Raw genomic sequence first — 15,660 nt, forward strand, 5'->3', positions numbered from 1 at the left:
CCATGGCCATCAGGGTCAGGGCACTGAGGAATCGGCCCCATCCTGCCAAGCCCCTGCCTTTGGCCAGTCTGCTCTCCAGGCCTTTGTCCCCTCAAGTCCCAAAGCTGCCCCGTCCACTGGAGCAGTTGAACCCCATGGCCCCTTCCAATTGTGACAGGGTTGGGGGGGACGGGGGGACCTCTCCTTCTGCAGTCCCCATGAGGGTGAAGGTGCAGGACACCCCCCCCCCGACCCCCCCGCAGCCTGGATTCATTACAGGCTAGGGCGAATGTTCTTGCTCAGGGCTCCTCTTCCCAGCTGCCGGCAACTCTTTACGAGAAAATTACAGAGCTGTCTCGCAAAGGCCAGGCCTTGCTTTGCTTCATTCAGCTAATTCCCCGGCATGAAAGCCCGCGCGGTGCATAATAACTGGGGCTCCTCTGCTATTTTGACTCCGATTTAAATATTGCAAACATGTCGGTAAGACGATTTGCTCGCTTCCTTTAGTGCTAGGAGATGATGCTTCTGCTCCCCCCTGCCTCGGCTACCTCCTGCCCCAGCCCCCCAGCTCAGTCAGGGCACTGCAGGAGATCACAATAAATCCGTGGCCTGATTCTTCAGTGGGCCTGAGGGGAGCACAGCTTTCTATTCTCAGTCATCATCCGGATTGCAAGAGCACCTAGGAAGCTCAGCTGTGGAGCAGGGCCCCACTGTGCAAGGCCCTGTACAAACACGGACCAGAATGACGGTGCCTTTGCTAAAAGCAGAGAGGAGCTCCCCTTCCTTGCTCTGGTTTGGAGGACCCCCTGCACCCCACCAGCTCTCCTCCTCCTCTGTGAGCGCTCCCTCTCCTGTCTGAATTGCCTTTTCACCTCCAAGTTGATCAGTGCCCCGAAGACCTAACCACTGCCCCTGTGCGGCACACATTGGCTATCTACTCTGCTCCAGACCCTGACCACTTGAACTCACAGAGAATCTCCATTAGTTGTCGGCAGTGCAGGGCTTATGATGCACGCGGGAACAGTTGTGATTCCATCCAGAAGAGGGCAGCAGTTTGTTTTAATGGAAACCTCATGTTTTGTGATAAACTTTGGCTATAGGAGTCTCCCCTGCTGACGGACCCTTAAATTCCAACATTTCCCACCCGAGTTCAGTACTCGGGAAAGGTGCTGAGTTGGCCGATTGATATTGTCCTCATTCTACAAGTCACCAAACTGGAGTGAGTCCGTGGCTTTCCTCGTACAGAGAAAGAACTAGAAGAATGCAGGTATCCTGGCTTCCAGTTTCCTGCTCTAGCTACTAGGCTAGGATGCTTCACTGCCCCTCTTCCCTAACTGTGGACAGCATCGTCGATCCGTACAGAAGGGACATAAGTGGTCCGAGAGGACAGCCCCAGCGATTGGAGGCTTCTTCCTGTTTACAGAACAGGCCCAGCCCCGGCCTGGAGGAGTGCGAGGAATTCCATCTCCAGAGCCCATCTGGTTCTTCTGGGCTAAAAGCCCGGCCCTGCACCCCGAGGTGGAGGAGGTCAGACTGGGGCAGTCAGGAAACCATGGCCCCAGAGCCCTGCTCGCCTGGTGGCCTTTGGACGCCGTGGCTCATGTTTCCACTGAGTGGGCTGTTCAACGTGCAGCTCTGAAGCTTGCGCCGCTGGGGAAGGGGCTCCGGTGCTCGGAGCAGAGTCCCCATCTGGAAGCTGCGTTGGAGGCCCTTATTCCAGGGGTTGCATCCGGGAGTCCCTCTGAGCCCCATCCAGGCAGGAGCTGTTCATTCTCTGGGTGTGTCTTCCCGGCAGTGGGGAGTGGGCATTCCAGGGGGGCGGGCTGGGAGGCTTAGACGTCCCCTCTGAGGGTCTCAAGGCAGCAGCAGTGAAATCCATCCTGTGCTCTCCTGTCGGCTAGCCACTCGGCTCAGCTGTCCCTAATGAAGACACCACGCCCTCCCGTGCCTAGCCCAGGAACCCTCGTGCCCCTCAACACTCACTACGGATCTCCAGATGGGAGAACTTGGATTTTCATCTCAGTCTTTTTCCCCATTGGTTTTTAGCCTGGGTTCAGAGACACTGGAGTCCCCTGGGCTGGGATAACCATATGCCACAGCCAGCTGGACTACTGGTCCCTCATCCTGCCTTTGGCTGATTCCTTTGAGGTGGGCATAGTCCTCTGTGCTGTGGTGGGTTCCTTCCTGACCCTTGCAGGGATCAGCCTATGCTCTGGAGCATGAGATTTCACTGCCCTATTGGCCACCTGTAATTGCCGGTGCTGTTAAGAAGTTAGAGAACCCAGCCCATAGACCACGCTATGGAATCTCCTCTGGGTTTTTTGCTTTGAACTGGAGTTAGAGCTGAGCCTCGAAATCTGGACCCAAATGTCCTAGGAGTCTGGGGAATGAACCACAGCTCCATGCAAACCATGCTAGTTAGTGAGGATCTTTGGAGGCCCCATTGTGCTAGGTGCTGTACAGAAGCACGACGGGAGACAAACCCTGCCCTGAACCAGGTTACCCAGCAGGTCACTGGCAGAGTCTCCGGAGCCCTAACCGCACTGCGTCCCTGCGGGCTGAGCTAACGGAGTAACTCCTGTGTCTCTTGAGTAGCCGGCTCCTGCCATTGCTGGGAGCTGCTGCTAGGGGAGACATGGATCACATGCACTAAGCCGCTGTATTACACTTGCACCCAGGCGATTGAGGCCAGCTGCTGCATCTGAGGGCAGATCTGAGCTCCCCCAGATCTGGGGGCGGTTCTGGGCCGGAGCCTCTCCTGTAAACGTAGCCGAGCAGGGCAGCCGCGTCGGCATGCGGCTCGAAGCCTTGCTGCGTAGTGCTCTGCTTCTCACGGCATGCTCCTTCCCTGCGGTACGGTGCGCCCTCGCTGCTCGCTCACGCCGGGTGGGGGGTGTTGGAAGCAGCAGCCGTTTTAATAAATAAAGAACGAGGATTCATTAAGGCAAGAGGATGGGCCTGATCCTCCTCTCGCTTTACACGACACTCATGTCTGTGGGAGTCCTCCGGGCCCGATCCTCCTCTCGGAGCCCCTGGCGACCTCCGTGGGGCAACTTGGGAATGGATGTGCCAGGAGGCCTGCCATGCGACATCTCCCTGGGAGGACAGCTGCCTTTTCTTTTAACAGGCTGCAGCTAGGGAGCTTCAGATGGAGCAATTAGGGAGCCTCGTTAGTGCAGGAGTCAGACTGGGAGGGAGGGAAGCGGGACCGAGTGATCCAGTCGTGAGGATGGCGGAAAGGCGAGTGGAAAAGCTTATTAGAGGAGCTGTGTTCCAAGGCGGTTTCATTCTCAGCCCCCTGTGCTTCTTGTGGTCCTGTCCCTCTCGAGGCCTGTTCCATCACCCTCTGTCATCAAGAGACCTCACTCCTAGGGGCCAGGAGTCAGAGAGATCCCAGGGGAGCCTGGAGCCATGAGCGTCCCTCTCCTCGCATTGCACCCGCAGCCCTCCCGTTGTTCTGCCAGCCCCCCTCGTGGCAAGTGGCAGTTTCTCCCAGAGCCCGAAGGCGGAGCTGAGTCCCTGTAGTGAATCCCTGGCCTGAGAAGTCGTGTGAACTGGGGAGTCGTTCAAAGAGAAAATTCAGCGCTTGGGAAAGTGAGAGAAGTAGCTTGGCTAGAGCTTGGCATAGCCTGGGCACATGGGCACACAGCTCTGCCAAGGCACCTCGCTCCTGATCTGCAGCCCTCCCTGCAAACCCAGCCTGGGGCCGCCTAGGTACAGCTCTGCCGATGCACCTCAGTCCCACCCCGTGTTGGGCCAGCCCCTCAGCGGGTGTAAATAGCAGTGGAGGTAGTGGACCTGGACCGATTTGCATCAGCTGAGGATCCCTCCTCTTGGATTTTGCCTGAAGATTAGGAATCAATTTTCTGATCCCATTTGCCCACTCCTAGTGTCAAGCCATGCTTGGCTCAGAACCACAGTGTGGCTCTGTGATGAAGTGGGACTGTTCTTAATGTTCCTCTGAATACTGTAGGGGTGCCTTGGTTTCCCCTGTGCATTTCTTAAGTCTCTAGGGGGTGGGATAAGGGGGTGTAATTGTTGCAGAGCAAAGGGCCAGTGTACATAAATGGCCGACACTGTGTCTCCTGGCAACTGATGGCCTGGGCCCTTCCCCCCTGCAAGGTGAGAGCTAAAGGGTTGGAGAACAAAGGAATCCGGTGACTTCCTGGCCCGGGAAAGGGACTAAGCCCAGAGGAGGAGGGGGTGGAGAGTGAGTCAGTTGGGGGCTGGCTGGGGACGTGGAGTGAAGTGCAGATGTGGTTGTCTGGCTCACTGCCCCCCAAAATGGACCCGGCTGAGGGGTCCTGTTCTCTGTACCTACAAACTGTGTGTTAGACCATGTTCCTGTCATCTAATAAACCTCTGTTTTACTGACTGGCTGAGAGTCATGTCTGACTACGAAGTTGGGGGGCAGAACAATCTGGCTTCCCCAGGACCCCGCCTGTGCGGACTCACTGTGGGAAGCGCACGGAGGGGCAGAGGATGCTGAATGCTCCAAGGTCAGACCCAGGAAGGTGGAAGCTGTGTGAGCTTCTTGCCCTGCAGACAGTCTGCTCCCAGAGAGGAGACTTCACCAGAGTCCTGACTGGCTTCATAGGGAGCAGTTCCAGAGCATCGCCCGGGGACTTCGTGACAGGCTCTGAATCTCTGTAAACAACTGTAGTGTGAACGGGCTCCTCCCTTCATGTTACGCCCTTGATCTGCATCAGACTCAACTCCCACCACAAGTTACCGCGAATGAGATCTAAGCGGCTGAGGAAGGTGGCTGCAGCTAACAAGGGAAGACGCCGGCTTTCAATCCTCCCCCTCGCTCTCTAGGAAAAGCCACCTCTTTTGCAATTACCTTTGTCTCAAGTACAGTCTACCTTTCCTAACGTATGATTTGAAGACAGGTTGCCCTAGGCGCCCTCGCTAAATATGCTAACAAGAGCGCTAATGACGCCTGTTAATTAGCCAAGCTACGCTGGAGAATAAGTAATTTCCTCATTTATAGTCATAACAAAGCCAGCCCTCTGACGGGTTCTAATGAGGTAAAAAATACACATGCAATCCCCCATGCAGACCCCATCGTGCGTTCTCAGTGTCTGGGATGCAGGCTGTTGCTGCGTGATCGAAGGAGACCACGTGAATCTCACGCTCTCCAGTGCAGAGCTGCTCTCTCAGCACCTTCAAGGGGAGAAGCTGGACCCAAAACAGTGGGGCTGGCAGACATTCTGGGTTCGCCTCACTCCCCCATCATTGCTGCTTAGTTTTTGAACGCCTCCTTCTGCATTTTCCTTGTTGTTAGCTGTTTTAAGCGTCTTCCCTGTGCTGTCTCCCGGCAGCTCCAGTTGGTAGAGGTATAGATTTTCAAGCCAGAAGGGATCGTTATGAGCACTTAGGCTGACCTCCTCTATGACCCAAGTCATGGACCCTCACCCAGTAATTCCTGCATCGAGTCTGCAGCGTTGGTGGAGCTAGAGCATATCGCTGGATTTAAAGACTTCAAGTGACGGAGGCTCCACCGCATCCCTCAGGAAGTTGGCCCAATGGCTAATTAGCCCTCACCGTTAGAAAACTCGGTCTTATTTCTCTGGCTTCTGCTTTTGGCCACTGGGTCTCATTCTGCCTTTTGCTGCTAAATTAAAGAGCCAGCAGCTATCCGAGATCTAGGAACTTGTAGACTGTGATCAAGTCACCTCTTAACCCTTCTCTTGGACACGCTAAAGAGATGGCGCTTCTCACGTCTCTCGCAGGGAGGCAGGGTTTCTCTTAGCTCTTTTCTGAACTCTCTCTGATTTGTCAGTATCCTTTCAGAAGCGTGAATGTCTGGCCTCCGAGCCAGCCGAGCTGGTGATGGTCCCAGGGTCCGGGTTTCAACCTTGGATGCCCCGAGACCTCTTTGGCTCCTCAGCTCAGCAACTAGGCTCATAGGCGGAGCTGGTCCCCTTTGGAATTAATGGCTTTTAAAATCTCACTCCGAAGCTCTTCATATTAACAAGTCAGCTGAGTGGCCAGGTGTACTGGTCAGACGGGGCCTGTCCTGCTTGCTCCCTGTAGCTTTCAGTCTCTGGGTAGCTGCTGTTAGGACAGGGAGCGGATCGAGCCGATAGAGAGCGGGACTTTGCAGGATTGAAGGGTATTGGCAAAGCTGTATGGGGAGGCCAAGGCTGGAATAGCAAGAGGAGTTGCAGGTCAGGTGAAGGGGCATTGGCAGAGAGTGTGTGGGAGAGTGTGTGCACAGAGAGTGTGTGGGAGTCCATGGCTAAAACAGCAGGGGCTGAAGTGGGTCAGGAGGGAGGGGCATTGGCACAGCTGTGTGTGGGGAGCGCGGGACTGGAACAACAGGTGGGGTTGTGGGTCAGTGCTGAAGGCCATCAGCAGACCTGGGTATGGGGCACTTTGCATTTGACTTTTATAGCCACGCAAAACAGCTGAGTCAAGACACTTCCGGCAGCTTTCAAAAGCCATTGTAAAAAAAATGTTCTTGTGGCATCTGAATGGATTCGTCCAACTCGTGCTTTATGGCGCTCCTAGCTGTCGAGTGGCGTATCCGTAAGCTATTGCCACTGCAGTCCAGCTGTCAGCCCATTCCGGGGGAGGCTGGTGTCCGTCCGTCTGTCTGTCTGCCGAGAAGATGTGTTGCCATGTGGCTTTTCTTCCCCTTTAATATGGGTGGCTTAATATTTATTAATAATAATTATTATTATTATTAATTATTATGATTTGTGTTCTGTAGGCTTCCACACGAACCAAGCCCTGAAAGATCTGCTAGGGGAATAAGGTGACCTTGTTTCTTCTGGAGACGGTGCTTTTATTTTTTCATGAGCTGCTCGAACTAATCATTAAAAAAGGGTGAAGGGGAGAAAAGAAGCAATGAGGTTGACAAGATTTACTAAGCCAGTTCCCCTCCCTCAGTTGCTACTGGGAAATATTTCAGGGTGAGGAAAAATACCCCTCCCCATGGGTGAAATTCACAAGACCCATGAGCGCAGAGAGATGATGTGACTTGTCCAAGGAGCCTGTAGCAGAGCTGAGGACTGAAGCCCAGTTCAGGGACTGAGCCATAAGACCATATTTCCTCACTGTTTTCCTGCTTTGGGAAATTTCTGCCTTCCCTTCTACTTTGCTGGCAGTACCTAGCCCCACTACTCGATCTTGCACCGTGCTTCCCTTCTGATCTGGTTCAGTAACTACTGGCTGAGTGGTTTCAGGCTGGGTTGGTGTTTGGATAGGAGGCCTCCAAGCCCTGCTGGATCAGCAGGATCCGTTTGAGCACAGAGCCCTAGTTTGGTATAAGAGGGGAATGGGACGCAAAAGCAAACTCTCCCTGCTTGTGGTCATTAAAGAGCCCATGCAGTGATAGGGTTAACGTAATCTTATGCCTTGCCCAGATTCCAATGGGGGTAATTGCATTCTGCTTCCTTAAATGCCCCTTGTAAGGGGTATTCTCCACCTCTACTCCTAATGATACATATAGAGCACTGTGTACTTCAAAGCATTAGACCTCCATTAACTCCTGTGAAGGAGCATCACTGTTCTCAAGATGAGATGGGGAAAACTGAGGCAGAAAGGTGGTGAGTCTTGCCCAAGTCCAGCATTAGAACAGAGGGCCTGTGGATTTCTATCCCTCCAGACCACACTGGCTCTCAAGAAACTGCACATGCCTAAACTCCTGTGTACTATAGGGAGGCAGTATTGCCTAGTGACTAGAGTGTGCCTTGGCATTCAGGCCTGAGTTCTATCCCTGTCTCTGCCACTTGCCTGCTGGGTCACTTTGCATAAATTACTCCCCCCTCCCCTATGCCTCAGTTTCCTCATTTGTACAATGGGGATCATGATACTTTGGGGATCAACTGCTTTGAGATCTATTTGATGAAAATTGCTATATGAAAGCTGGGTATTATTATTATTATTAAGCAGATGCCGTGTCCTGTTTAACAAACTGATGTGAGTGATTTGAAAAGTGCTTTGGGATCCTTCAGGTCGAGAGGCAGGGTATAAAGATACAGACACACAACACCTTTCATCCCAAACGCTTTACAAGGTATCCCTACGGGTCCTGCCTTTCACCCCATGGAAATGCAGCCACCTCCAGGATGGAGCGTGGCAGCTGTTTAACAGCACTCTGCAACATTACTCATTGGTTTAGGACAGGAAGTGAAGAAAGATCCCAAATCCTCTTGGAACTGCAAGGAGAATGGCAGGAGTTAGACTACAGTGATTCAGTTTGGCCAGGACATTGGGGTCAACGCCCTCTGCTGCTGGGAAAAGTGCCCTGGGATCCTTAGTGGCAACAAGGGGTCAAGAGCTTGGTTTTACATCTCAGCCAAAACCCAACCCGAATGAAAGAGTTACCCAGAGCACCGCGACGTCTTCCAGGGGTGCTACTGCAGGAGTGCAGTGGTTTGGGCAGTATGCTGGACTATTATTGTTAGCAGGACTGCTGGGGCATTGGACTCAATATGGATTCAAGAGGGTACAGCGTCCCCTAGTGACTCATCATCATGCCCTATAACACCATGGCTTTTCCATCAGGGTCTCCCAGACACGTACTGGTCTGGCCCACCCCGGGTAAGGGTGGGAGAGATGGAAACATCACAGCTTAAAGCCGCATCGCTGTAGGCTGCATAGATTGCTATTAGGACTCCCATTGCTTCTGCGCGTTCTCATTGGTAACCACTGGGTGTGGCATGGAACAGCTGTTCCCTGCAGCCGTGTCTGAGAACTGGACGCAATGCTGGGGTAACAGCTTTGAGTCAGGTGAGCACGTTGCCTCGCCCCAGCCCGTGCCGACTCATGCCCGTCCCTCACCCACGTCTAAGGAAATAATAATAATAAAAGAAATGTGAGAGAAATGCCAGGGCCTCCTCAATCCCCGGGAGACTGTTCAGTTCATGGCTCAGAGCCCATGAGACAGCCTGTTAGAGGAGCCAGGCCGTTTGGTTTGAGCCTTGTGTTGAATAAAAAGCCCTGGGTACAGTTTAACTTTCTTTGCTCAGTTTCTTTCTTCTTGTTGTTCGCCTGCTTTGAATGGGGAACTGCAGGCACTTTGATAAATGGACTGATAGGTTCCTGAGGTTTCAAGGTAGCTTCTATAAATACCTCTGTAACCTCCACTGGAACACGGCAGAAGTGCCATTTGGACGGCTTGATTGAAGATCTGCAGGTAGAATGAGGATGGATTGAGATTTCATATCACAGTGGGCCCTCTCTCTCTGACTCCTTATTTCAGCACATTATATGCCACGTGAGTAGAGCTGGTTGGAAAAATGCAGAACCATTTTCCACCAGCCGGTGCAGTTGTGATTACATCAAAACGCTTAGGATTAACATTTCATCTCGGAGGAAAACCAGGGAGGGAGGGAGGGTGTGTGTGTGTGTGTGTGTGTAAAATGTTCTGACAATGTTGAAATGTCTCGTTTTGACATGTTGAACTGAAATCTTTAGATTTTTCATTTTGGAATGACTTTTCATTTTGATCGTTTTTTATTCTGTGTTCTAGTATGTATTATAGTAGAACACTGACCACAATCACAGTGAAATGTTTCAATTGATCCAAAACGCATTTGTTTTTTAAAAACAATTTCTTTTGTGGAGACCTTTGAAATTTTGGGGGTTTGTTCTGATTGGGAGTGAAGCTAGATTTTGAAATCTCAAAATCCTTTCGATTATAAGAACCGGCATACTGGGTCAGACTTACTCCATCTAGACAAGTGTCCTGTCTTCCAGTGCTTCAGTGGGAATGAACAGAACAGGACAATTTATTGAGTGATCCATCCCGCTGTTGTCCCGTCCCAGCTTCTAGCAGTCAGAGGCATAGGGACACCCAGGGTTGTGTCTCTATCTTGACCTATCCTCTGTGAATTTATCTAATTCTTCTTTGAGCCTGGTTAGACTTTTGGCCTCCACAACATCACCTGGCAAGGAGTTCCACAGGTTGACTGTGCGTTGTGTGAAGAAATACTTCCTTTTGTTTGTTTTCAACCTGCTGCCTGTTAATTTCATTGGGTGACCTCTGGTTCGTGTGTTACGGGAAGGGGTAAATAGCTCTTTTTCTCCACACCATTCCTGATTTTATAGGCCTCTCTCATATCCCCCTCGGTCGTCCCTTTCAAGCTGAGCAGTCCCTGTCTTTTTAATCTCTCCTCATATCGAAGCTGTTCCATCCCTTCTCTGCACCTTTTCCAATTCTAATATCTCTTTTCTGTGTGAAATGGAACGTCTGTCCTGTGCTGGCTCTGCACGGGAGCACAACTTTGGGCTGGGCTCACAGACCTGCCTTACTTGGAGCTCACTTTTCAGCACCTATAACTTCGCCGTCCTTTCAGATGTGACTGGCGGGTGCGGTCGGGTTTTTAGACTCGGTGGGCCAGGCCTTTGGCTGGTGTAGCTGGGTGCAGCTCCATCAAAGTCAGAGGAGCCGTGCTGACTTACACCAGCTGACGGGCGGGCTCATACATTCTGCCCACATAGAAAGGTGGGTACAGAGACGCCACTGACCCTTCTCCACATGGGCAGGTTGAAGGTGGAAAGAGACGCGGGGCTCGGAAACCTGCCCAGGTGCCAGAGGGATGGGAGATGGCTAATGTGTCTGTCCTGTCTCCGCAGGGGACCCCGCAGGGATCATCCGGCAGAATGAGGATGTTCCACGCAAGGTTCTGACACCATGAAGGGCTACCATGGGGAGCGCAGCCAATCACAGAGCTCCACAGGGCGCCCGTGTCCCTGCATCCCAGAGGACTGTGACCAGCCCCTGGACTACATCCGCCGCGGCCAGGAATCCAGGCAGTCGTACCTCTTCAGCCCCAGTGAGCCTTGTTCTTTGGATCACCGCTACTGCCCCTCTCGGAGCCCGGGGGTCCCTGCCGAGTGCCCAGCCGGGCCCATGAGCCTGACCGAGCCGCTCTCTGCCAGCAGCAGCAGCACCTTCCCCAGGATGCACCACACCCAGCAGCAGTATGACTCCTGCGACGAGTGCATGGCGGCCACCCACCCCTCCAGCAAGATCAACCGCCTGCCCCCCACCCTGCTGGACCAGTTTGAGAAGCAGCTGCCGCTGCACCACGACGGCTTCCACACGCTCCAGTACCAGCGGGCCGGCACCACGGAGCAGCGCAGCGAGAGCCCCAGCCGCATTCGCCACCTGGTCCACTCCGTCCAGAAGCTCTTCGCCAAGTCCCACTCCCTGGAGGCCCCGGCCAAGCGGGAGTACAACGGCACCAAGATGGAGGGCCGGGGGGATGGGTACCACCATCACCACCATCACCACCAGTCCCGGCACGGCAAGCGGAGCAAGAGCAAAGACCGCAAGCTGGACTCCCGGCACCGGCCCAAGATGATGGGCTGGTGGAGCTCTGACGACAACCTGGACAGCGACAGCAGCTACCTGGTGTCCGGCCGGCACGCCGTGGACCAGGGCACCCAGTACTGCGTGGATGCTCCCGAAAGTGCCTTCAGAGACTTGACCTTGAAGAGTCTAAAGAGTGGGGGGGAGGGCAAGTGCCTGGCCTGCGCCGGCATGTCCATGTCGCTGGACGGCCAGACACTGAAGAGGAGCGCCTGGCACACCATGACAGTCAGCCAAGCCCGGGAGGCATATCCCAGCTCGGGAGGCAGCCAGGAGAAAGCCTTGGTACTGCAGGAGGCAAAAGCCAAAGACAGAGGCTACCATTACCTTCAGGTGAGGTGTGCGCTGGGGGGAGGGCTGGCTTGGTGGGCGGGGCAGGGCGGGAAGGGAGGGCGGTCAAGTCTGCAGGAGTCGATTGCTGGTTCCCATCCAGCCTGGTTGCAGTGTCTGGCAGTCACTCTGCACTAGCGCAGAGGGCGGTCATCATCAGCGCTGCGTCTCCCAGCCCTGCAGAGAGCTAGCCAGATGCAGCGCTGAGAGCAGGTGTCCCTTCTACACTAGGGCTTGCAGCAATGGGAACGCCTGGTAAAAACACCCCAGCGCAGACAAGTCTCTGGATGCTCCTTGACCTTTGTCAGGGGCCTTCCCTGCTCTGCCGAGCCAACCCATGGGCTCTTCTTTTTGGGCTGGAGTTCTGGGGATGAACTTCTTACGAATCCAGTTCCTTTGGCCTGGATGCCCCGCCGCACACGTCTCTCCCCTCCGCGCAAACGACCCCCCATGCACACAGGCAGCTTTCAGCAATGGTGAATTGCAACCTCCGCTATGAGCCTGCAGCCGTGTGCTGGGCTGGGCTGCCGGCCGGGCAGGTTGCTGTGGCCCTAACCCAGGAGTTGTCTCTGAAGCGCCGTGCGCTGTTGCACAGAAGCACGATGCCCCCGGGCTGTGGTCAGTGGCTGCTGTGCCAGCCTGTGATGGGATGCCCAGGGGCAAGCTCCCTGCCCTGCATTGTGGCAGCAGGGGAGCTGTGTGGTGGGGCGTGTGGACAGCGCTGGACTCACTGCGCTAGGCTGCGGTGAACCGTGGAAAGCTGGAGAATGTCCCTTTGTGGCTGACACCCAGGACTCAGGGCTCCCGGAGCTGCAGGTCCAGTGGGCTGCTGCCACCTATGGGCTAGAGTCCGTGGTAGCACGTAGAGCCCGGGAGTGAACGGGGCGGGAGGCCGGGATGGGATGCAGAGAAGCTTGGGGTTGTGGGTCCAAACGGGATGGTCCTGGCCTCCAGCTCCCTCCTGGGCTGGAACAAGGAAGCCCCAGCTGAGGGTCACCCGCTTCCCAGCGACATAACCGGTGAGACTGGAACCAGGTCCTGAGCCAAACTCCGAACAATGGCCTGAACTATCCGCTCCCCATCCCTATGCAGGGCTGGACCCAACCCCACTCCCACTGCCTTCCACACCCCCATAGCCCACCCTTGTCAACCCCCTGCCCCGCACACACCCAGTGCCCCACACTTTGGAAGACTTTGCTCTGGGTGCCAATCCCGCCGCTCAGTCTTGGTTTTGGTGTGGCCCCACCTACAGCCATGTGGGCAGCGGGCAGTCTCTTTCCTGCCTGCTCTCCAGAATCTGACCCCCCCTCCCACCCTGCTTTGACCCACTTGGCTGGGGCGTTGGTTTGCCAAGGGGTGGGGGTGGAGTGCTTCTGTCAGGGAAAGGACCACACCCAGCCAGTGCCAGCCTTCTCTGCTTCTCCTCCCCCAGCCTCAGGGCCTGCAGGGCGATCAGTGGTGGGGTGATGCCTCCCCCACGTTTCCTCTGCATTGGGCCTGTGGATTGTTCCACACGTGACCATGTGGTGCAAAGGGCAAACAGTCTGGACCTGGCACTGACTTAGGGTCATCAGTCTTGGCTCCTCCCAGTTTCAGTGGCGGGATCTCCCTGTTCTAGACCGTAGGGTATTTAAGGGGCCTGAGATGACTGGGTCCCTCCAGGTATCATGGGGTGATGAGATTAGTGTGAGGGCACTGCAAGGTGATACCATGTGCAAATCCTGGCATTGTTTCATCCCAGGATGCCAGGGCACCATGCGAATCCTCACACCTGGTATGCTTTGGTAGGTGGTGCTGGACCCTGGGAAACTGAGGCACAGAGCGGAAAAGGGACTTTTCCAAGGTCACTCAGAGAGATCTGAGGAAGAGCTGTGTGTAGCTCAAAAGCTTCTCTCTCTCACCCACAGAAGCTGGTCCAAGGAAAGACATTACCTCACCCACCTTGTCTCTCTCATATCTGTGACCAACCCGGCTACAACAGTACGGCCTACAGAGAGCCAGCGGCAGGAATAGAACCCAGGAGTCCTGACTCCTGTTCTCCTGGTCTGAAGACCAGGCTTCACTGCTTCCCCTGCAAAGCACGCGTTTGTCCAGCGCCGTTCCCCGGTGAAATGGGTCTGACTTTGGGAAGGTCACTGCCAAGCAGGCATGTGCCACCACCGCTCCCGTGGTTTATCATACTTCCAGGGGTGTCTTGTCTGCCTCTCCTGCTAACCGCAAGCGCAGCTCGCTTCTGTCCCCTGCTCCCCTGCTGAATTATTATTATTTATTGATCTGGACTGGGCCTGTGGTGAGCTCCAGAGCACTTAGCAGATTCCCAGCCTCTTGCCAGTTTGGCGTCCGTGTTCCCGGCTCCCTCCCGGGCTGTCCCTGCAGCTACAGTTCTCGGGGTAGCAGGTGGCTGGGGGAGGTGGGGGTGGGCTTGTGCTTCAGGGCTTGAGCTGGGGTCAGAAAATGGGAGTTCAACTCCCTCCTCTGCCCTAGGCATCCAGTGTGACCGTGGTCATGTCGCTTAGCCTCTCTGTGCCTCAGTTCCCCTGGTGTGAAAGGGGGGTGATACTGCCTCCGCTTTCCCAACCCTGGTCTATTCAGATTGTAGGGCAGGGACTGTCTCTCTCTATGGGTCTGTACAGCACCTGGCACGCTGGGGCCCTGAGCTTGGTTGCAGCCTCTAAGTACAAAATTGAACACCCTACCCCGCCCCTTCCCTGAGGCCCCGCCCCATGCTCACTACATTCCCCCTCCGTTGGTGGCTCGCTCTCCCCCACCCTCACTCACTTTCACAGGGCTGGGGTAGGGGGTTGGGGTGTGGGAGGGAGTAAGGGCTCTAACTGGGGGTTCAGGCTCTGGTGTGGGTCCAGAAATGAGGGGTTCAGGGTGCGGGAGGGGGCTCCGGCTGGGGGTGCGGACTCTGGGGTGGGGCTGGGGATGAGGGATATGGGGTGCAGGAGGGTGCTCTGGTTTGTGGGGGCTCAGAGCTGGGGCAGGGGGTTGGGGCTTGGGGTGTGGGCTCAGGCTTGGGGTGTGGGCTTACCTGGAGCTACTCCTGGTCAGCGGCACAGTGGGGGGGGGGGCTAAGGCAGGCTGCCTGCCTGCCTGTCCTGGCACTGCGCTGCATATGCCCTGGAAGCAGCCAGCAGGTCCGGGTCCTAGGCAGGGGTGTGGGGGGCAGGAGGCTCCATGCGCTGCTCTTGCCCGCAGGCATCGCCCCCCCAGCTCCCATTGGCCGGTTCCCAGCCAATGGGAGTGCGGAGCTGATGCTCGGGGTGGGACAGCGCATGGAGCCCCATGGCTCCCCCGCCTAGGAGCCAGACCCGCTGGCCGCTTCCGGAGCGCAGTGCGGTGCCGGGACAGGTGGGGACTAGCCTGCCTTAGTGCCGCAGCACCGCTGACTGGACTTTTAACAGCCGAATTGGCGGTGCTGACCGGCGTCGCCAGGGTCCCTTTTCGACTGGGTGTTCCGGTCCAAAACCAGACACCTGGTCACCCTCCCTCTAAGCAGTACTGCCATACTGATAGCACGTAGCAATCTCGCTGCCGTTGGAGTGTAGGGCAGGAAGCGAGGAATATGGCATCCCACTAACGCCAGCATTGGAGATTTTAGGAAGGTGAAAGGGGATTGCACGGGACGGCCCAGCACTAGGGGAAAAAGGGTGATGGGGCCGACCCTCAGTGACCACAAGTGGCCAGCGGCACAGCGCCCCCTAGTGCCGGGGGGCTCACAGAGACCAGGTGGGAGGCAGAGAGGGTAGGGACAGGGGGTGATTGAATGAGCCGGCTGAGAAGGGCACAGAGGTTTTCTGCCCTTCTTCTTAGTGGTGGGATCAACGCTCATCTTCACCCACGCACCCTGACAGCTGGCCGGCGTTGGCTGCTTTTAATGAGCGCTCGCCTTTCCAAAGAAAGCTCCCCTCCTCCTAATATGTCTTCCCGAGAGCTTATCTCTGCCAAACCACCTCTCCCTCCGGCTCTGGCAGCTGGAGCAGGAGGTCCGGATCAGGTCGTGCTGCTTTCAAAAGATG

The 15,660-nt window shown here is 55.4% G+C and overlaps 1 protein-coding gene across 2 annotated transcripts in view; it reads left to right on the forward strand.

Annotated features, from left to right (window-relative positions):
• Positions 1-15,660, forward strand: part of DLGAP3 (DLG associated protein 3) — a 136,700-nt gene that overhangs the window by 97,580 nt on the left and 23,460 nt on the right. For both annotated transcript variants that reach the window (XM_084652295.1, XM_084652296.1), the window contains exon 2: positions 10,570-11,641. In XM_084652295.1, coding sequence (XP_084508421.1) covers positions 10,628-11,641 — 1,014 coding nt within the window. In that variant the 5' untranslated portion in view covers positions 10,570-10,627. The remainder of the gene's footprint in view (positions 1-10,569; positions 11,642-15,660) is intronic.

Source organism: Lepidochelys olivacea (genome assembly GCF_965140295.1).
Source record: "Lepidochelys olivacea isolate rLepOli2 genome assembly, chromosome: 19".
Taxonomy (NCBI): Eukaryota; Metazoa; Chordata; order Testudines; family Cheloniidae; genus Lepidochelys; species Lepidochelys olivacea.